General features: G+C 36.6%; 1 protein-coding gene across 1 annotated transcript in view; it reads left to right on the top strand.

The window, feature by feature from the left end:
* The window catches only part of TENM1 (teneurin transmembrane protein 1), a 407,415-nt gene that overhangs the window by 34,174 nt on the left and 349,008 nt on the right, over window positions 1–24,233 (top strand). The window contains exon 2 of the mRNA XM_053662339.1: window positions 778–1,016. Within this exon, the coding sequence (XP_053518314.1) occupies window positions 778–1,016 (239 nt within the window). The remainder of the gene's footprint in view (window positions 1–777; window positions 1,017–24,233) is intronic.

Raw genomic sequence — 24,233 nt, 5'->3', positions numbered from 1 at the left:
ACGTTGTCCTGAAATAAGTTAGAGTAAGGCAAATATTGTATGATATCATTTATCTAAAACAGCCAAACTCATCATATATAAATTCTACATTTAAAAATGTCTGTATATATATTAAACTCTTGATAATATGCAATATGAAATATATGAAAGGAAGTGTACTTATGTATACAACTTAAAAATGCTTAGAAACTAAGATGGACTGAAGGAGAAGATAGGAGTGGAAAGATGGGTAGATATGTGACAAAATGGGTATAGTCAAATGTTCACTGTTGAATCTAGTTGGTGAGTATATATTTGTTAATATTAAAATTTTTTCAACTTGTCTGTTTGACAATCTTACAATAAAATATTGGGTGAAAATATGTCTGTACAAGCTAGTACCTAAATAAAATATTCATTTCTAGGCCATTCCAATTACCAAATGCCTGATGATAGTTCTGTTTTTAAATGAACTCTCGAGTATCATCGTTAATGAAAAGTAGCAGTATAGAAAATAACATCAAATGTGGGAGGTTACCCCTCAGAGTGTGAGAAATTCACTAGCCAACAAGACAGGGAACAGAGAACCTCATTCTTCCTCTTAAAGGTCTAAATAAGAAAGCAAGAGGGAGACAAATGCAAAGGGCAATTTGAAGTTCAGTCTTAGGTATCTGAAAATACTGTTGAGCCCCTCCCAGTTCCCCTGAACTTTGTCAAAGTCTGATTGAAATTAGTGGAGATTTTGTTTTTGTAGCAACTGCATTGGTAAAAGCCTGAATTTTTCTTTCCTTTTTGCAGACATTTCCTGTTCAAACATGGATCTGGTTCCTCTGCTATCTTCAGTGCAGCCAGTCAGAACTACCCTCTGACGTCCAATACCGTGTACTCACCCCCTCCCAGGCCACTTCCTAGAAGCACCTTCTCCAGACCTGCCTTTACTTTTAACAAACCTTACAGGTGCTGCAATTGGAAGTGCACAGCCTTGAGTGCTACTGCAATCACCGTGACTTTGGCCTTGTTACTAGCCTATGTGATCGGTAAGCCCTCTTTGCCGTGCCTCATGTTTCTTCTTAATCAAAGTCTTATTTTGTTTTCTTGTGTGGGGGAATAGTTCTCTCTCAACTCTGGGTCCTACAAATTTGAACCAGGCTTAGTATTATAAATAACAAATGGGTTTCTAGATAGTTTTTTTATACTTTCAAACCTTAAATACTGCTAAGGAGAGTATGGAATGCTCTTTGAAAAGAAATATTTATACTGCTAACACAATCTTATTGATTGCAATTACTGTAGTTAACCATTCTCCCTTCAATTAAAAGGTTGTTATGGTTTTCTCATTAGAAGTCATAAGTACCAATCTACAATAGCTTCTTAAATTATAGTTAAGCAATAATAGTGCTACTGAATTTTCAGGTAGCAATTTCATTAAAGTAGTCATTATTTGGAAGCTATCAGAAAATCCAGTACCTAATTTCTTTCTAAGGATTCATAGTTGTACACTGGGACTTTTAAAAATGTATTCTTATTTCTACAAGATAAATGGCTACAAAACTGTGTGGTTACTGTGTTTGGGAAAGTAAAGGAGAAAACGGTCATGAGGCACTCTTTTTACTTTTAAGAAAAATATTGTTGCTCTTCATTCACTCTGATTAAAGGCACCCTTACTTGATAGCAAATGGTATTGATTTTTCTGGATGGCATTTTATTTTGACTGAACATTAATTTCCTTGCTCCAGTGGTTCTGCAGTCTAAAATGTAAATTAACTTAAGAAACATGTATTTGGTGGAAGCACTATTCCTAGAATGAATAGAATATCATGGTAGGAAAAAATAATTCTATCCAGGTATGTCACTAATAACTTCTTTTCAAGTTTAACCCAATTTCCTAATTGAAGCAGAATTACCCACAAAAATATAATGAGTATGATTCTGAGAGGCTGATAAAAAGGAATTAAGATTTTCCTATAACTACACATAATAAACTAAGTTTGACTGATTGTGATTCATTCAAAATGTGAACAATAAACAAGTTCACAAAATCAGTTTTTAAAGGGGGTCATAGGACAGGGTATGATGAGTAAATAAACGAATACAGGCTGCAGAGAAGCCACTGATAATGTCAACAGTAGAGGATTGTGGCCTATATTGCTGTTCATGATTGGGTCTTTTATGTTTTTATTATACAATCTGAATTTCTTTGAACAATGCATCTATTAAATGTGGATAATATTACCATATAATATCCAAAATGTGTCTTTTATCTCACATTTCAGGATAACCCAACATGTTTATTTATTTGTTTTGTAATAACTGTAATTCAAAATAATGCTGCAGGAATGAAGGTAGGGAATGACAAACTACTATAGTACAAATATGACTTTAATTTGTAATCATTTAATACAAGCAGATATTTGAAAAGTTTAAATAGATTAGAGGCCTTTTAAAATGTTCTTGTTCAATTTTGAGACAAACTTTTATATGTTATCTTCTATTAACTTTTACTATATAGAAAGGAAATGTTTGAGATCCAAGACTTAACCCCAGGTATAAAAAATCCAGGTAATAGCAAGCTCTTTTTTTTTAAACATTTTTTATTGATTATGCCATTACATTTGTTCTATTCCCCCCATTCCCCTCCACCCTGCACACCCCTCCCCCACCATTCCCCCTTTAATTCATGAACACGTGTCTCAAATTCTTTAGATTCTGTATTTCCCCTACTATTCTTACCCTCCCCCTATTTTCTATCTACCGTCTATGCTACTTATTTTCTGTACCTTCTCCCCCCTTTTCCTTCTCCCACTCCCCTGTTGCTAATCCTCCACGTGATCTTCATTTCTATGGTTCACTCCTGATCTAGCTGTCCTCTTAATTTGCTTTTGTTTTAGGTGTGGTTGTTGATAACTGTGAGTTTGCTGTCCTTTCACTGTTCATCTTTTTTTATCTTCTTTTTCTTAGGTAAGTCCCTTTAACATTTCATATAATAAGGGCTTGGTGATGATAAACTCCTTGAATTTGATCTTATCTGAGAAGCACTTTATCTGTCCTTCCATTCTAAATGAAAGCTTTGCTGGATAGGGCAATCTTGGTTGTAGGTCTTTGGTTTTCATGACTTGGAATACCTCTTTCCAGCCCCTTCTTGCCTGTAAGGTCTCTTTTGAGAAATCAGCTGACAGTCTGATGGGAACTCCTTTGTAGGTGACTGTCCCCTTAGCTCTTGCTGCTTCTAGGATTCTCTCCTTCATTTTAATCTTGGCTAATGTAATGATGATGTGCCTTGGTGTGTTCCTTCTTGGGTCCAGCTTCTTTGGGACTCTCTGAGCTTCCTGGATTTCCTGGAAGTCTATTTCATTTGCCAGAACGGGGAAGTTCTCTTTTATTATTTGTTCAAATAAGGTTTCCACTCGTGACTGTTCCTCTTCCCCTTCTGGTACCCCTATAATTCGAATGTTGGAACATTTAAAGATGTCCTGGAGGTTCCTAAGCCTCTCCTCATTTTTTTAAATTCTCATTTCTTCATTCTTTTCTGTTTGGTCATTTTTTCCTTCCTTCTGGTCTACTCCCTTGATTTGAGTCCCAGTCTCCTTTCCATTACTGTTGGTTTCCTGTGCATTACCATTCATTTCAATTAGTTTAGCTTTCATATGTTTCTCTAATTTGTGACTAAAATCAACCAGTTCTGTGAACATCCTGATCACCAGTGTTTTGAACTGTGCATCTGAAAGTTTGGCTATTTCTTCATCACTTAGATTTATTGGCTCTGGGGCTCTGAGTTGTCCTAGAGCCATTTTTGGTCTGTTTGTGCCCGTTAAGTACGAGGAGCGGAGCCTCAATTGTTTACCAGGGCGGGGCCATCCAGATCGCAGGTTTGTGACGCTGTATGTGGGGGCGGGGTCAGAGAGGGAGCAATGGCGGCCCTCTCTGCTCGTCTGGTCCATCCCACTGCTCGCCCCTGCCGTCCTGCACCGTGAGGTCTCAGTGCTCGCCTCATCACTGGTTTATCTGCACGCAAATGTTCGACCAACCACAGATAGCCAGCTGCGCCTCTTCCCTGTGTCCACCAGTAGCTAGCCCACACCTGGGATCTGCACCTTCGGCTGCTTGCACACTACCCAGTTGGGCATCTTTTTGGCCAACCTGCTCCGCTGCTGGTTTCGCCCCTCTTACCGGTTTAGCTGAGCATTTCGTTTTTTTCCGACTCCATATTGTTGATTTTTCTGTGTGGTTTGGTTGCGTTTATTGTTGTTAAAACTTTGTTGTTTTTAGATTTGGTTGTGCGTGGACACAAGGTGTTTCCACCTACGCCTCCATCTTGGCAGAAGTCGCAAGCTCTTTATCAATAGCTTTATACTGTGCTCAAACCTATGTTTCAATTTAACTTTATTATAATGGTCACTCTTGCATCAAAAATTATATTATATACTGTGAAACCTGTTGAACTAGGTTATATATATGGATTCATTTCATTACCCTTCCTTTTTATGAGGTAAACAATGGCAGATAAATTTATCATGAGAGCAAGGCTATATAGTGTCATAGTTATGATCATGGACTTTTGCTGACCTCTGCCACTTATTTGGCAGTTTACCTTGAGCACATTATTTAAACTTTTAAGGCCTCAATTTTCTCAACTAAAATGTTCCTAAAACAGATTTAGGTATAGGGCTGTTATGGCAATTAAATGAATTGATAAAAACTAAAGCACTTACCATAGTGCCAAAAACATAATATTTGCACTATAAATGTTAAATGTCATTATTTTTTTACCATTATCATTTTTATAATTATTGTTCACTACTAAAATTCACTGGTTGTCAGAATTAACTGTTTTGTTCATGGCTGTACCCCAGCACCAAAAACAATGCTTGATACATAGGACTCCTATTAGTAAAAATTTCTTGAAAAAAACTGAATTATGCTAAGCACTTTACTTATATTATCTCATTTAATTCTCACAACAATCCTTAAGGGTAGGTATAAGTATTAAATATATTTTGTATGCGAGGAAACTAAACCACAGTATAAAGGTAAGAGATCACATAGATGTCACATTGAGGGTCAGAAGTCATGGCACTAAAAAGTGGGGATTCTGAGCTTCAAGCCAAAGTCGACTGACTCTGGTCACATGCTCTTAAACACTAAGCCTTGTGGCCCCCCAGGACTGCAGTGAACTCTTCAGCTCATTTACTTCTCAGTCTACTAAATAAATCCACCATTTTTTCCTTAATACGTTATAAATTGCGTTATATTTCCCATGTCATCCATTGAAATGGGGAGTACAATAAGATTTGTCGATCAGTGAGAGAGATTTGTTGAAATCATTTACTATAAGATATTTTAGACATAGAAATATAAGGCCAAATGCTCACAGAGTAGGTCAAATGGGTTCAACATGAGGAGATGTTAATGGCAAACACTAACTTTGCTGTGAGTTCTGTCATGAACTGGACATTATGGGACTTTGGAAAAATCAGTTAAAATCTCTTCCTTCATTTGCCCCATCTGTGCATTACTGCTGATCACCTCAGAAGGGTAAAGTAAGAAATTCATAAATAGTCATTTAGGTGAAAAATATCACATAAGAATTATAATATGCAAGATAAGATGACTTTTAGATGGCTTTCTGTGCTTGAAATTTTGAAAAGTATTATATTTCAAAATATGAAACCATTTAATTCTCAACTCTTGCTGAATTGGTAAGAGTTGTTGTTTTTATTTTTTCAATCCTCCTTTGCAGTTGCTGTATAACCCAGTAAAATCTTTCACTGGAACTATTTACTGCTTCTGTTTCTTGTGCAGATTCCTTTCTGCTATTTCATTTTTCTCTATTATCCATTATACATAACCTTTAGATACTAATGGCTGTAGGCTGTGCTACCCTCATTCCACTAGGGAAAACCACATCGATATCAATGGGACATCAATAGACATGCTGTGCATTATGGCTCTGTAAGTGGTCATTGGAAAGCAGTGGAAATCCAGCACATGAAAAGTCAGAGCTGCGTTGTTTAAGCAAGCAGCCCCATCCCCACATCTACCCCACTATACCTTTTGGGTCAGCAAGAAAATATTTCTTTGAATAAGTTTTGAGGTCATAAAATTTGGTGAGGGGAGGTATGGAAAGATACTGATTATATGAAGATACCATAGAATAGCTATTGTCATCACTTCTCCATAAATCTGTAATATTTTCCACCTGAATCAAAAAATATGTCCTTATGCTTCATCCTCCGTGGTATTTTGGCATCAGTGATGTATCAGTGCCAGTTGAAAGCACATTTGCTTGAATTTACAAATAAACCATATGAAGTAGTAGTCAGGAAGACAGATGACCATATGCAAGGCATCAAGAGAAGGCGAGGTTAAGGTACTTCATCAATGGCTGTGAAGGGCACAAACGCAGCTTCTCTGGTAATCTTTGATGTTTTGATCAAGTTTCTCTATAGTCAGCAACTTGTGTAAGAGGCAATAGAAACTCACAGGAATACATTGTGCTGGGGATCAAGTGGGCTGTTCAAATGAATGACTTGGGGAGTAGGGATTTCTGGCTCTCAAACTCAGTGTCATCAGTTAATCACATCGATGTTCCTTTTCATTTGCCATGAAATTAGTAGCAATCCATACCACCTTCAGGGGATGTGGGCAGTGTCAAAATTCTACAGATGAAATGAGTTCATAAATCTCCTTGCCATGGCATGCGATATAGTCCCCATGTAGAAAGTTGACCAGAATGGATATTAATAGAGAGTTCGCAGAGAGGATATTGAAGCCAATTCTTTGATCAAAAGTTTAGGGACAAAACTGTTCAAGGGGCCTTCGGGCCCTACTTCACCTTGCTGTCTTCACCGAAGTTCAGTAACAGTTATTCTAGTGCTTTCCTCTGCCTCCTTTCTACTAGTCCAAGTTGCCCTATTTTCTGAGGCTATTATTACAGTGGAATAAGAAAGTGCTGAAAATGATGGAAAGAGAGGAGTGAAGTGTGTTCATTTTACCTTTCTTACAAAGGAAGGATAAATGCCTCACAAGGTAGGGGAGAAATAAAATAGAATATGGCAACTGTGATTTTAAAAAATTCCAGAATTTAGATTTTTTAAAGGAGACACTAGAAATGGAGTTTCCCCCACTGACTCTAAAGAAGCAATGCCCTTTCACACAAAGTTTACTGAATGTAGATAAATAATACCCAAAACTATCTCTTTCACTTACTGGCAACTTCATGAATGCCTCAGTTTACTCATCTATAAAATGGGAAAGCTAATAATACCTTTATTGTAGCTTTTCTTTTTAATTAAATGAGATGAAGTATGTAAAACATCCAGAACATTCCTTAGCAATCTAAATAAAGATTGATGATTATTATTAGTGGAACAGGATTATTATTAGGATTATTAGTCTGAGCCAAGACAAGCATAATGAGCATATAATTTATCCTAACATGTACTACTTTTGTTTCTCTTCTTCCCAAAGTCATCTAAGACAGTTCTTCCAGAGCTGGAATGTCTATTTCATAGGAATCCTCTAATGGGTTTGTTGTTTCCTTCTGCCTAGCCTAAAATATTTGTAACTTTGCCTTTATTTTACTAATTTCCCATTTCCTTGGTGTTTTGACCCTTCAAATGATTTTGTGTTTCTATCTGGAGGCCTTTTCTAGGTTGAAACACATTTTCATTAAAATGCATTATAGCTTATAACATTCAAGAAATGACTCAGCATAAAATGCTAAAAAGCATTTTACTTTATCCTGTAAACCATTATCAATCCTTTTGGTGTCATGTTTAATACTTATTACTACTTTTAGTTTACTCTTATGGACCCATTCATGTTAATGATGGCAATTCCTGCATTTGTATTGACTTTGCCTCCTACCCATGAATCTACCAACTTTCTAGCTATCTTTCTAAACAGAGATCTGGAAAATGGTGGTATAATTTCAGTCTAATTATAAATCTGCCATCCATGCATTTGTGAGACCTCTTCTTTAAAACAGATTTATATTTTCACTGACATCACCTTTTGGTGTAATGTGTTTCATGAGTTTTATCCCTGCTATGTGAAGTGGCACTTTTAGCTGTCATAAATAAAAGCATAAACTGAATCCAAATTAAACATACTGAAATGACAGGAAGAACCTGTGTTATGTGCAATTAATTTGCAGAGCCATAATTAGCACCTATTGGTAAAAATGAAGTCATTTTAATGAAAGACAAATCCTGTACTTATTTTTTCCTTGGAACTCTAGCATCGTTGTGGATTTAAGACATAGAATAAGAGAGGATTTCTTTTGTGAATGAGTAATGGATACTACGCACTAAGATTATTTTGTTGTCCCTTGGAGAGACAGTCACCCTACTAAATACTTCCCATTTAGCACTTTTTTTACCAGAGAGGTTAAAATAAGGCTTTGTCTAATAGATAAAAATCAACTGCAAGGCACAGTAAAAGAAGACCAGACAGCATATTAGTAATTTTGGAGCTTTATTTGAGAATAGCAAGAATCAACCTTACGAGGGACTTCCGCCAAATGGAGGTATAGGTGGATGTGCTGTGCCTTCTCACACAACCAAGTTTAGGGACAACTAAATATGAGCATCAGAAAACACAACCAGAACACGGAAAACTGAACTTTTCGGAAGTCCGGTAACAACAAATTCTTCAGCCCGACCGGTAAGGGGCGAAACCGGCGTCTCATGAGGGGTTGCACAGGACTCCGGTCGGACAGACCCAGGCGCGGAATCCAGACGCGCAAATCCAGCCGCACGGGTTCCAAACCCAGGATTGGACCTAGTGAGCGACCGAGCAACCCACCGGGTGAGCGACTGCTGAGGAGACAGTGGGGAGGCGGTGCTGCGTGTTGACTGCGGTTGCCTATCTGTGGGCGAGCGGACAGGCGAGGGAGTGGGCGCTTGGACCGGGCGGTCCCCCGTGGCTTGCGGCAGTAGAGGGCGCCGCCATATCCCCGCTCTGACCACACCCCCACATACAGCGTCACAACCAAGCGACCTGGGACTCCAAGGCGCAGTTTCTCACATTTAAAGGGCCAGAACAGACCAAAAATGTCGCAGGAAGACCTCAGAGCCCCAGAGATAAATCTAAGCAACGAAGAAATAGCAAAACTCTCAGACACACAGTTTAAAACACTGGTCATCAGGTTCCTAACAGATCTGGTTGATTATAGCCACAAATTACAGAAACATATGAAGGCTAAACTAAGGGAAATGAATGGAATTCCACAGAAAACCCATAGAGATGAAAAGGAAACTGGGACTCAAATCAATGAAGTGGCCCAGAAGAAAGCAAATAATGGCCAAACAGAAAAGAGTCAAGGAGCAAGAATTCAAAGAAATGAGGAGAGTCTTAGGAACCTCCAGGACATCTTTAAATGCTCCAATATCCGAATTATAGAGGTACCAGAGGGGGAAAGACACAACCAACAGTGGAAAAATTATTTGAACAAATAATAAAAGAAAATTTCCCCAATCTGGCAAAGGAAATAGACTTCCAAGAAATCCAAGAAGCTCAGAGAGTACCAAAAAAGTTGGACTCAAGAAGAAACACACCAAGGCATATCATAATTACATTAGCCAAAATTAAAATGAAGGAGAGAATCCTAGAAGCAGCAAGAGCTAAGGGGACAGTCACCTACAAAGGAGTCCCCATCAGACTGTCAGCAGATTTCTCAAAAGAGACCTTACAGGCAAGAAGGGGCTGGAAAGAAATATTCCAAGTCATGAAATCTAAAGACCTACAACCAAGATTGCTCTATCCAGCAAAGCTTTCATTTAGAATGGAAGGACAGATAAGGTGCTTCTCAGATAAGGTTAAGTTCAAGGAGTTCATCATCACCAAGCCCTTATTATATGAAATGTTAAAGGGACTTATCTAAGAAAAAGAAGTTAAAGAAACATGAACAGTGAAAGAACAACAAGCTCACAGTTATTAACAACCACACCTAAAACGAAAGCAAACTAAAAGAACAGCTAGATCAGGAGTGGAAACATAGAAATGAAGATCTCAAGGAGGGTTAGCAACAGGGGAGTGGGAGGAGGAGATGGGGGGAGAAGGTACAGAAAATAAGTAGCATAGACAGTAGATAGAAAATAGATGGGGGGGCAAGAATAGCATGGAAAATATAGAACCTAAAGGACTTGAGACACATGGACATAAACTAAAGGGGGGTAATGGTGGGGATGGGGGGGCAGGGTGGAGGGGAATGAAGGGGGGAATAGAACAACTGTAACAGCATAATCAATTTTTAAAAATAAATAAAAAAAAGAATCAACCTTACAAATCCAGAAGAAAAGTTTCCCCTTGAGAAATCTCTGATTTCAAATTAAATAATTTGAATTTTGTTGCACAAAGGATATTTCACTCCTGTTTAACTTCATTTTTCCCATTCAGATTATGTATATGTATACATAATATGTGTATATTATATGAATATTTTTAGACCCACATTGCATAAGCCTTTAAGTTACACTTACTCTGAAGTGAACATGAATAAACTAAATTGGAGCATTGGCATTGAAACAGAGAGCAAGTTAAGCCACTTTAAACTTCAGAAATGTGACAGAATTTTCATACAGAACAGCCAGAATGGGAAAGGCCATTATAACCAACAGAGTATCTGATTCATCATGGTCAACTAAGATGTGACATTTTACAGGGCAGAGACATTCATTTGGGACCTAGCAATATTCCCTTTATAGAGAGGTGAAAGGCACAATATGTTTTGTTTAAAACAAATATATTGGAAAACCTGAGAAAGTAAAAATGGAATATATGGGAGGATGACAGGAAATGAAGATAGTAAGCAGGAACAGATCATGAAAGGCCTTTAAGCTATGGTAGGGAGCTTATCATTTATTCCAAAAGCAAATGGTGAGGGAGTTTTTTTATGGTTTTTCATTAGGGCAAGAAAATTATTTTCTCAGATTAACACTTAGAAAAATCACCCTAATGGCATCATGTAAGCTGAAGTTGGCAGTCAGGATGATGGGGTTTATAAAATTGAAGTCATGAAGACAAATTGAGAGACCATAATAGTGACCCAGGTGAGTGATAGTGAGAGCATAATCTTCTGGGAATGGAGAAAGCATAGATGGGATGGAGGAGGTTTGGGGGACTGGATGAAAAAGGTAAAGGGAGTAAGAAGTTAAACAAATAGTCATGGGATGTAAAGTTCAGCATAGGGAATATAACCAGTAATATTGCAATAACTATAATTTGTATGGTGTCAGATGGGTAATAGATGTATCAGGGGGTCTAACCACTATACTGTATGTATACCTGAAACTAATATAAAATAATATTAAATGTCAACTATAATGCAATTTTTTAAATAAATTAATTAAGTGCTATATCATTGGGAAGAAAAAAAGAATTTAAAAAGATAAAACATACTTGACTCAGTTACTGATTAGACACAGGAGGAGAGAGAACAGCTCTTTTTGGCTTATGGACTGGGTAGATGGTGATGTTATTAGCCAAGATAGATTAGAAGGAAGGGGTTTAAGAATGAGAATATATACACAGGTCAAGGTACCTAGTACCTTATTAAACATCTGGTACTGAAACTTTAGAGGCATCTACGTTTGTGGACACCAAAATTGCAGGAGTAAAAGGCACAAAGACTATGAAGGCTGGAACTCTGGGAATACTAATACTCAAGGAGGTTGAGAACTAAAATTGGTAAATAGACTGATAAGGAGAAACAAGAGAGATTGGAAGAAAACCATTAGATGGCAGCAATAGAAGAACAATGTTCCTCAGTGTGTGGTCTAGGGACCACTAGGGACCCCAAGACCTCTTGGAGGGTCTACAAAGTAAAACTTTTCATAATACCACGGGGACATTCTTTACCTTTTTCACTGTAATTCTTTCATGAGTGAACAGCCTTGTTTTCCAGAGGTCATACAATATGTGACATCACAAGATATTGCATGTAAAAATGCATATGAGAATCTGCCAGTCTCCCATTAAGCTGGACAAACAGTAAAGAGATTTTCAGAGACATACAATATTGCAACTCTTCTCACTAATTTTCTGACTTTATAAAATATAGTTATTTATCATAAAATACATAATTTATGTTAAAATGTGATGGTTTGTTCTTATTAGTCAATGCATTAATAAATAAATACTAGTAAAAGTTCTATTAATTTCTAATACAGTAAATATTGATAGATATAAGCTACATCACTAAAATCTCTGTGACATCCTCAGTAATTTTTAAGAGCATAAAGAGGCTCTGAGACTGAAATATTTGTAAAGAACTGAGGTAGAGAGACCTAATACATAGTGTGTTTCAAGAAGAGCAATTAGGTGAAATAAGGACTATTTTTTGTTTGCACCAAAGTGGAGCTTTCAGAGAAACTGTACCAAGAAGACAAAAGGGATAAGGAAATTATACTTGCTGATGATAAAGTTTTTGAAGTGATGAACCACATAATCAAACATAGTAGGGAAAGAAAATAGGGGGAGGAAGCTGATGGCAGTAGAAACAAGAGATGGTTCCAGGTGTCCAGAGATGCTAATGATGTAGGGTAGTTATTACTGTAAGCAAACAGAATGGCTGGGATGAGATGGTCAGAGAGTAGTATATCAAAACTTTAGATTTAACTCAGAGTACAAAAATGTGGTTCCCCTATATATTTTACACCTAATTAAGGAACATAAAGGATTTCTTTCCAGGTAATTCATTTGCTCAGGGAAGGCTAGATTCTTGGCTAGGTATATCCTCCAAGGAGGTCATCCCTGGGTAGACTCACAAGCCTACCAAGGTATGGATAGTATTTCAATGAAAGCACTACATTATATTAGATCCTCCACCATGGGAAAGACCCATGTGGAACCCCAGATCACAGTGTGGTTTCTCAAGATCTCCTCCCTTGGGGTTCTTATTCATCTCTGTGGAGTAATAATGAACAAACTGAGAGAATCCAAGATTACCCACTATAATTTTCTGCTGATCAAAACTTCATCATAGCGCCCTTCCTGGGGTGGTTCAGTGGATTGAGTGCCAGCCTGTGAACCAAAGGGTGGCTGGTTTGATTCCCAGTCAGGTCACACATACCTGGGTCACAGGCCAGGTCCTCAGTAGGGGGAACACAAGAGGCAACCACACATTGATGATTCTCTCCCTCTCTTTCTCCCTCCCGTCACCTCTCTCTAAAAATAAATAAATAAAATCTTTACAAAAACTCCAAAAGCCTAATCATAGCCTGGGTTGCTGTGACTCTGTTGATTGATGCATTGTCCTGTGACCAAAAGGTTGCAGGTTTGATTCCTGGTTAAAGGACATACCTTAGGTTGTGGCCTCGATCCATAGTCTGGGGATGTACAGGAGGCAACCAATGGATCCTTCTCTCTTGCATCTATGTTTCTGTCCCTCCTTTCCCCTCTTCTTTCCTCTCTCTAAAAGCAATGAAAAAATGTCCTCAGGTGAGGGTAAAAAAAAAAACTCATCATAGTGTTGTCAGTCTAGTTAACGCAGACCTTACATAACATAGTATAGTTAACTTCTAGAGTGATTGCTAACCATGAGAGCCCCAAATGTCTGATTGTCAGGTTGAACGTCAAACAGGAAATTCTTAACTGGAAGAAAAGACACAATGGTTTATAGAGAACTCTTCATTCCATTTCATTTCTTTATTAAGTGAGTTTTGTGTCCTGATCAAGAAACTGAAGGCTAGCATATATACACAGAAATATCACAGGAGGTTGTTGAGCTCTCAGATACACTAGTTGTGGCTGTGGCCAAAAGTGAATACAAATGTGATTATGGCAGCAAGCAATCTATACTGTTTCACCACCTGGTACTGAAGAGGCAAATTTTGTTTTTTGGTATTCATAGGTTTCACCAAATCAAATAGCCCTGCAGCTCATGGTGTAGACCAGGTTCTTAATTAAATGTTGACCTTTGTTCACTGAAGGAAGAACCTAGATTCCCCTTGATCTTAAACTTTAATTTTGATTAAACATAGATATTAAATATGGCAAACACTACATGGTATATTTTATGTACAATAAATCTCCATACACTTTGCAGAATTGACTAATAAAATTATGGAGCTAAAATTAAAATAATATTACATAGAATAAGTAGATATCAGATTTTGTATAACAAGGAACCAAGCTAATACTAGTTGCACAATGCATGAGAGAGAAAGAGAGCTGTCCAGAAATTAGGAACTAGTATGCTGTGCTATGAAAGAGAATGGAAATATTTTAAATGGACTGTTTTAGTTAAAGATCATACAATACCTCCACACATAGAATCCAGATGAATCCAAATCCTCTGAAGCTATCAAAACTTCAGTAGTTTCTCTACCACCTAGCTGAGAGTCAAGAAGCATTATATTTTTTTACCTTGTTAGTAAAGGTAGTCTCATAAGTCCATAAGTAATTGCATGGTCAGATGCCTTTTAAATCTAGTCTAACTATTTGGCTTTTATGGGCTGGTGAAGAGTTTATGCCAGTGGGAAAATGTGGTAAACTCTGCACATGCTCAGCACTACTCCATGTACCATAGCAAATGCTCAAGAATTATCATGTAGGATCTTGCAGAGATGGCACTAGTTAAGATTTACCAACATAGAAGGCTGTGGGAGTATTTGAAAGCCAGATGGTACAAATAGATCATTTCTTTGTCATGCCTAAAACACAGCCTGTTCCAAGATAGAACAAAACCCAAACAAACTATTAGTATCTTTGGTTTCTGTTCCTATCTGCTGCATGCATTTTTTGTTGTTGATTTTACTTTGGTTTCCCCTACCAAATTCTTCCTGTGGATTAGCCAGCATAGCTCTCCTTGCTGGTAGCCATGAATTTAATCATTTGAATCAGTGGTATATAAAATGCAGAGATAAGAGCCCATCAACAGAGGGGGAAAAACTAAGTTTAAAAGATAAAAGATTCATTGGGCAATCAAGATAAAATGTATAAATATATTTTCAAAAAAATGAAAAGTTTATAGAGGCCCATAGTAGGTATGTCTTTTGGTCCAATACAAACAGAATTAATTACTTAGCATACATCACAAGCTGATCAATATAGTCCTATTTTCATAAGAAATTAATAGTGTATGTGGTTTTTTGTGTGTGATTTGTGTAACTAGGAAAGAAACAAAAATATGTAGTAACTCACTATCTCAGAAGCATTCCTGCTAATGAAGCCAAAGTCATGGGCTCAGTCCCTACTTTATACTTTTACTTTTGTTCTTTTTCATAACCAAAGCTCACAGTCTCAATCTCCCATTTTGCTCTATCCCCAAGATCAGGAACCTAGTTCTGCCTCCTACCCCCTAAAGAAACATAAAACTCAGAAGTGAATCTGATGAACTAGGACAGATTTTGCTTTGCACACACAGAACTTGTTAAATGTTGTGAACTAACTTCAAGCTTATCTAGAGATTTTATGTAAAAATCTCTAGTTGACATAAAATTTATAGTCTCTCTTGAAACATATAAAGATCTGGCAAACCCACACCTGCATTCACCCCTTTGTCCACACATATACTGAGTGCCTATGTGCCAGGCATTGCTGTAGTCTTTTGTGTGGCAAAAATTATATGACAACCAGTGACTGGAGCTAGATAAGGGCTTCTCCCAAAAGGGCCATGAACTCTTCAGTCTATCAGTGTACCCACCCCATCCTCTTCACTCTTTTACATTACCTGCCTTCCTTCTGGGTAGACACTGGAGCTTACAACCCTTGTAATAAGATAATTCACACCACAGTAGAAATGGCTGCGACAAAGAAAGATTATTTGTATTATAACTGAAGACAGAGTCCTAAGCCAAGAATGACAAATATCAAACATTAATGTTACCACTTTCCCTGTCCCAGACCCATGGAAAATATAAGTAATCAAATGCAACAAAACATTCTTTCCTGTTTCAACCTAGATTCTGCAGTTGGAGTTTACTCAGAAGTTGGAATATGTTTACCATCAACAATCACTATTTTAAGCCAAAGAAATGAGGAATTCATTATGAATTTCCTATTATTAGAAAACCAAGGTGGGTGGGATCAGGGGTGGGTGGTGGGGGTGGCTGGGTACGGGAAAATTAAGACAACTGTACTTGAACAACAATAAAAAATTAAATAAAATAATCATTGATAAAATAGAAAGTTTAGGAAGAAGAATTATGTAGAGGGCAAAGACACCTGAAAACACAACATAATCACCCTTTTAGTAAATCTGGCCCTGTTCACAGTTACAAATGGTAGTACTAGCCTTGACCAACTATCTCATACATGCTTGGAATGTATACATACATTCATCAAGAACACTGGACAGGTAAAATTATAACACATCCTCATCACTGGAGACTAACTTCAAATGAATATCCTCTAAGTACCAACTACATCATGTTCAGGTGTATGTGCCTGCATGTATGTTGTATAAATGTAAAAATAGATGTTCTGAGTTCCCATAGAATAACTCTGGCCCCTTCAATCCACATCTCTCCATACCATCCTCCCAAAAGAAATTTAAATCAACAAGGAGAGCAAATGAAACCGCATATAACCCACTTCAATAGAATAACTAGGGGACAGAATTCTACACACTTCAAATTATACATAAGTAGAGAAATGAACACCAAAAGAATCAGAACTAGCTCTATAGCCCATGCCAGAGCCAGCAGTCAAAAAAGACTAAATAAAAAATGTGTGTATACACTATACAAGAGCTGGGTTCTAGTAATGCCACAACTGATCAAATAAAAGTCCCATTAAAAAGAAGTCCCACCATTGGTAGACGGATACTAAGAACAGATTTCAAATGTGGTACTTGAGAACAGTGGCTAAAGGAATTTGAAAAGAATATTAAAGCACACAAAGCTGGAGTTGGTAGTCTTGGAAAGTCACAACTTTTGAAGGCGTGAGGGCATTGAATTGTAAGGAATAGTTCTTGGAGTCTTGATGTTCAAGGGAAAGAAAAAATTAAAGAATAGTATTTCTGGATCCCACAGAAATAAATGTGAATCACAAAAGTAAAGGATATACCAAACCCCTATCATTGATTTAAAAAATTACACTTTAATAGGAACTGTGAAACCTAGTAACCTGGCAAGCCACCCCAAACTCCTAATTCATGTCTGCATACAACTCTCCTTGCTGATTCAGGAAAATAAAATATTTCAGAATGCATATAAAAAGTGTTAACACAAAGTTCCATAAGAAGAAAACAGAAAATAGGAATCAAGTCATTTCAGTTGATGGAAAACCTCTCCAAATAACCACCCTTGAAGCAGAAGAAAATTGCAATAACCTCTCAATCTTAATTATTGTTCAACAAATATTTGAAGATATGAAAAAGAGATTCAAATGATGAATTTTAAAACTCAGTATAAATGTGCAAAAGGAAGATGCAAAATCAGGGTTGACTGAACTCAAGATATACATTTAAGAAAAAGACAGAACCGTCTTGAAAATAAAGACTGTACTGAATGGTAACCAAGAGAAAAAAGAGTTGAAAATATAATGAGATGCCCATCAGTCATTCACATATGGTTTTTTGGGTTTTTTTAAAGATTTTATTTTTTATTAATTTTATTTAGTTATTTTTCAAGTACAGTTTTTTGTCTATTTCTCCCATCCCAGCCTCCCTCCGCCCCATGCTCCCCACCTCCCTCCCATTTCCACTCCCCTTAGTTCTCGTCCCTGTGTCCTTCCTATTTGTCCCTCCCCCTTTTTCCCCTTAAATTCACATATGGTTTTTATTTAGTCCCTTCCCCTTCTTCCCACCACCATCCTCTTTCCCCCTCCCCTCTGGTCACTTTCAGCAAGTTCCGTTTCCATGCCTGTGGGAATTAACTGTGGGAGCAGGGGTTGGGATGGACAGAGGAAGGCAAGGGGGGGAAAATTGGGACAACTCTAATAGAATGACAATAAGAAATTATTTTTAAAATATAATGAGATGCAAGGATTAAAGGCACTACAATAGCAAAGACAATGAAGTTAAAATACAGAAATAAAAGCAATTAGAGAAAATAATCTATATAGAAGATAGGCAAACCAATCCAGACTATATATAATTGTAGTTCCTCATAAATAAAACTAACCAATGATATAGCATTAATATTTGAAACTGATCAAAGACAATTTTGTTGAAATTAAAGACCTGACTACAAGTATTGAAGGGAAAATCCAGAAGTACTTTGAAAAACTAATTCAAAACAGTCAACTCCAAGTTATATTCTAGGAAAAAAATTAGACTATAATGATAAATAAAAAATAATAATCCCCTGGGCCTTATAGTGGGAGAAGTCCTTTATAAAGCAAAGAAACTCAGGTTGGGTGACATCGTACATCATGACAATGGACAGAAACAAGCTAAGAGTAAAGCAACATTTTCAAATAATTCAAGGAAGGAAATGTGAGCAAAGGAATTTATTCAAACAAGTTGTCTTTCAATTATGAAGGCTATAGAAAAACAGTGTTAAACATGCAATAACTCAGGGAATATTGTACTCACAAGCTCTCCTGGAATTAGAGCCAGCAAACTTTTTCTGTAAAGGACCAGGTAGTAAATATTTTATGCTTTGCAAGTTATACAGTCTCTGCTACAGCTACTCAACTTATAACCAAAAGCGATCAGAGACAGTATGCAAATGAATGAGTGTTACTATATTCCAATACATTTTTATTTATGGATGTTGAAGTTCGAATTTCACAAAATTTCAAATGTCCTGAAATATTGTTATTCCTTTGACTTATTTGCTCAACCACTTAAAAATGTAAAAGCCATTCTTAGCTTGTAGGTCATACAAAAACAGGCAGTGAACCAGATTTGTCAGGGGTTGTAATTTGTAGACTTACAGTTTAAATAACAAGCTTCATCCAACTAAGGATGATGAGGGCAACTTTGGCAAAGGACTACTGGTAAATGTTAAAGGTACTTAATGGTAGATTTAATATTAAAACAAAGGTAGATACAAGGGTGGAAAAACAGTATGTAAATTATATGTATTTTGATGAAGTAATAATAATGCAACTAAAACTGGAAGGAGAAGAGAAAAGGGAAAAGTATGATAAAATAAACTCACTGATTGTCACATAGAGAGTCAAAGAATACAATTTGAAGCTGACAAAGCAAATAGTAGGTCAAGCAAGGAGAAGGGGGACTACAGGTATTACAAAAAGTAATATCATAAAGGTAATCAGGAAAACAAAAATACAAGCCTACTTAAATAACAAAAGAAATTTATAAAAAACAACTAAGAGGTAAAACCTAATTCTGAACTCTTTGCATGAGACACACTTGAAATAAAAGGAGGTGGAAATGGGTAAACATTAAATAATAAGAAAAGTGTTTACCAGGTAAATGGGAGCAACACTACCATCTTTGTATTAGGCAAAGTAGAACTCAGGCCAAAAACCATTAAACACAACAAAGAGAATACTCTATCAAAAGCAATGACTATCTGTGCACAAAAATCCCAACTAATGTCATTCTTTATAAATCAGAAAGTATAAGTGATTCAAGGAGATATAAGCAAAATCATCTAGTAATAGGAAATGTTAACCCACCACTCTCAGTTCAAGAAAGGTCACATGGACATAAACCTAGTAAGTATATAGAAGTCCTAAAAAAAAAAAAAAAACAGAATCAATAAGATACAGACATACCTTGTTTTACTGAACTTTGCTTCAGTATACTTCTCAGATACTGCATTTTTTTTTTACAAATTGAAGGCAAGAGCTCCCACCAGCAAAGATTATAACTCATAGAAGGCTCAAATGATGGTTACCACTTTTTAGCAACAAAGTATTTTTTCAATATGGTATATATATATATATATTGTTCTTTAGATATAATGCTATTGCACACTTAGTGTATTAAGTATATGTAATGTATACATAAATTTTATGTGCACAGGGAAACCAAAAGAAAATATGTCAATTGCTTTATTGAGATATTGGCTTTATTGTATGGTCTGTGACTAAAACCCACAATATCTCCAAATGATGCCTATAGATTTTATGTCTATTTCTTGAACTTAAAACCTTGATGATAGAGAATACACCTTCTTCTCAAGTACTTAAAGAATGGTCACAAAGTTTGATCATATATTTGATCACAACAGGAACTTCAGTGAGTTCCATAAAGTAGAAAGAATACAAACATCATTCTCAGATCACACTGATGTGAATTTAGAAATTGTAAGAAAAATTTTAAAACTGAAAATCCCTTCTACCTGGAAGTTTAAAAAATCTTAAACAAGCTTTGAATGAAAAGGAAAATAAAACCTAAAATATAAAATTTCTAAGATTTAATGATAATGAACATACCACATATCCAAATTTGTGGAATACAATTAAACTTTCTATAATAAGAAAATCCATATCAATGAAAATAAGGTTTAAAAACAATAGCCCTGGCTAGTGTAGCTCAGTGGATTGAGCACAGGCTGCAAACCAAAGGGTCATCGGTTCAATTCCCAGTCAGGACACATGCCTGGATTGTGGGCCAGGTCCCCAGTGGGGGCCATGTGAGAGGCAACCACACATTGATGTTTCTCTCCCTCTCTTTCTCCCTCCCTTCTATCTTCAAAAAGAAATAAATAAAATCTTTTTTAAAACCCTAATAAACTAAAGGAAGTATACATACCTGTTAAAGCACATAGTAAAATTTCAAAGTTTTGTTCTATATGTGCATATCCTTGCTCTATCCCCCAAGAATGATTAAAAATAATGATGCCTCAATAATAATGAGTATATTTTATACCCAAAGTTTGGTTTATAAATGCATTTCCTGTTGAAAGCTCTTTGGAGAAATAGCTTTTTTTAGGTCCATGGCACAGAAAGTAAGTACAAGGTAAGTCTGGACCACCTTTTGCTAGAAAGCAAGGAAGTGTTCACACATGTCAAAATGACACAGAAACTAACTTAAAGGGGCTCACACTGGCCACATTTGAGCATCAAAAAAGAAAAGTAACAGTAATGGATTATACATTGAATAATGACAAAAATGATTCTGTGAGTTTATTGTAATTTTAGTATTACAATTTTTAGTATTAAGTGGGCACTTAATGTCTAAAATAGGCATGAATTGTACTTTAACTTTTTTAGGTCCCTTTATGAATAGCCATAGTATCTTTCAAAGTAGGTGTTATTATTTCTAATGTACATTTGAGAGAACTGATACTCATAGAGGTTAAGCTGGTTGCCCCAAACTGCAGGGGTAGTTAATAGATGAGCCTCACTCTTCAGGTCTATCTTACTTTTCAAAAGGAGCCTGTACCTTCACTTATTGCCCTAGACAGCCTCTAAAAATGAGCTCCTATAATAAATACAGTTTTATAACATACTTTGTGAGCATCTTTATTAGTTAATATGTTTCTACATTATTTTTATTTTGAGGGGTTTTATTTTTTAGTTTCTACATTATTCTTAATGGCAACTTTAACCTGTGTCACATAGATATAGGCATTGATTTAATCCCTACTTGCTGGATTTTGAAGTCCTGTACAATATCTTGTTATTATATACAATATCATATTGGACATCATTGTTTTTAAATCTACATGCAGATCCCTCTCTTAGTATAAATTTCTAAACAGGGAATTGCTGCATGTAAATTTAAGAACATTTCCAACACTTTGGATATGTATTGCCAAACTGTTTTAATGTTTTGCAACAATTTACGCTTCTACCAGCAGTATGTTAGAGTACTCATTTCTCTGAACCCTTGAAAACTTTTGATGTCATCATTTATAAAAAAGAAAAAAAAGTCATTTTGATTGTACATGATATTTCAGGGTTTTAGCTTGCATTTTTAAGTGACCATTCTGGTTAAACATTTTAAAACATCACTGCTAACTTGCATTTCTTTTATGAATTTCCTGTTGAAGTCTTTGCCCATGTTTCTACTGGAGGGTTTGGCTGATATTTATTGATTTACAAGGACTTTCATATGTTAAAGATTTTAACATAAATGGCATATTTTAACACTGAATAAAAAGAATTAATATTGTCATTTTAAATCACAGAGAAAAAATAAAAATTGAGAGGTTGCCATAGTCTTTCCCCCATATCTCCTGATTTCTGCATGTCTTCTGATATTAAGAAAATTTTAGACCTATTTTCAGTAATTATATAAAGTTGGATAAACTTCCAACAGCCTATCTCTTCTCTAAAGCAGAATTTGAATCTATTTCAAAAATAGCAAACAAAGCTTTTCTCAAAGTGATCAGTTTGAACAGAAGTGCTAAGAAGATTGAGATTTTAAAAAAGAATAGATTTTAAAACCAGTAGAAAATATATAGTGTAGAGTTCCGGTCAAGAATGGAGGTGTAGGTAGGAATGTTTCACTTCCTCATGCAACCAAAAGAAGGATAACAGCCAATTTAAAAGCAGTAAACAACCAGAAGTGCCAGAAAATCAAACTGCATGGAACTCCAACAACCAAGGAGTTAAACATTCACCCAGACCTGTAGGAGGATGGGAGATGGGGGGAAGAGAGGATGTGTGAGAAGGCAGGAGGACTGGGGCAGGCAAGGTGGTAGCTGGTGGATTGGCAGTCCTGCATTCACATGGGGATAAACTGGGAGGAACAACTGGGGAGTAACACAGACTGCGAAACACAGGGTTTCAGCACAGGAATCTAAAGACTCAAAAACCTCTTGCCGTAAAAATCTGTGTGGGTTGCAGTGATGGGAGAAACTCCCAATCTCACAGGAGAGACCACTGGAGAGACACACAGGGTCCTAAAATGTGCACAAGACCACCCACCTGGGAATCAGCACCTGAAAGGGCCCAATTTGTTTGTGGGTAGCGGAGGAAGTTACTGAAAGCAAGGAGCATTGTTCCCTCTTGGACCCCTCCCCCATGTATAGAACCACAACACAACTAAGAGGGTTGCCCCATCCTGGTGAACACTTAAGGTTCTTCTCCTTAGAACATAACAGGTTCACCAAGACAAAGAAATGTGGCCAACGTGAAAGAACAGTTCAAAACTGCAAAAAAAAAAAAAACAAAAAAAAAACTAAGCAATGAGGAGAGAGCCAACCTATCAGATGCAGAGTTCAAAACACTTGGAATCAGGATGCTCACAGAAGTTACTGAGCTCAACTGGAAGATGCAGGAAGAAATGAAGGCTATACAAAGGAAAATATACAGGAAACCAACAGTGAATGGAAGGAAACCAGGATTCAAATCAATGATTTGGAACAAGAGGAAGAAATAAATGTCCAACCAGAACAGAAAGAAGAAACAATTTTAAAAAAAAACAAAATGAGAGCCTTAGGAACCTCTGGGACAACTTTAAATGTTCCAACATCTGAATCATAGTGGTGCCAGAAGGAGAAGAGGAAGAGCAAGAAACTGAACACTCATTTGAATAAACAATAAAGGAGAACTTCCCCAATCTGGCAAAGGAAATAGACTTCCAGGAAGTCCAGGAAACTCAGAATCCCAAAGAAGTTGGACCCAAGGAAGCACAGACCAAGGCACATCATAATTACATTACCCAAGATTAAAGAGAAGGGGAAATTTTTTAAAGCAGCAAGAGGAAAGGAGAGAGTTACTTACAAAGGAGTGCACATAAGACTATATCAGCTGATTCCTCCAAAGAAACCTTATAGGTAAGAAGGGGCTGGAAAGAAATATTCAAAGTCATGAAAGGCAAGGACCTACATGCAAGATTACTCTATTCAGCAAGGCTATCATTTAGAATGGAAGGGCAGATAAGTGCTTCACGGATAAGGTAAAGTAAAAGGAGTTCGTTATCACCAAGCCCTTATTATATGAAATGTTAAAGGGACTTATCTAAGGAATAGAAGAAGATAAAAAACTATGAACTGTAACATGACAACAAACTCACAACTATCAACAACTGAACCTAAAAAAGAAAAACAAAATTAAGGAAACAACTAGAACAGGAAGAGAATCACAGAAATGGAGATCACATGGAGGGTTATCCACAGGGAAGGGGAGGGAGAAAATGGGAGGTAAAGGCACAGGGAATAAGAAGCATAAATGGTAGGTACAAAATAGATGGATGGAGGTTAAGAATAATATAGGAAATGGAGAACCCAAAGAATTTATACGTACAACCCATAGACATGAACTAAGAGGGGAGATGCTGGAGGGAGGGGGTGCAGGGCAGAAGGGAATAAAGAGAAGAAAAAACTGGGACAACTGTAATAGCATAATCAATAAAATATACTTTAAAGAAGAAAGAAAATATATAGTGTATATATGACTTTAGTTACATGTGACCCAGTAATCTAATAAAATAGTCAGCA

Source organism: Artibeus jamaicensis, unplaced genomic scaffold (genome assembly GCF_021234435.1).
Source record: "Artibeus jamaicensis isolate MK-2021 breed Jamaican fruit bat unplaced genomic scaffold, CSHL_Jam_final contig_240, whole genome shotgun sequence".
Taxonomy (NCBI): Eukaryota; Metazoa; Chordata; class Mammalia; order Chiroptera; family Phyllostomidae; genus Artibeus; species Artibeus jamaicensis.
The sequence above is the reverse complement of the archived record's forward strand: the minus strand, read 5'-3'. Positions and strand labels throughout refer to the sequence as shown.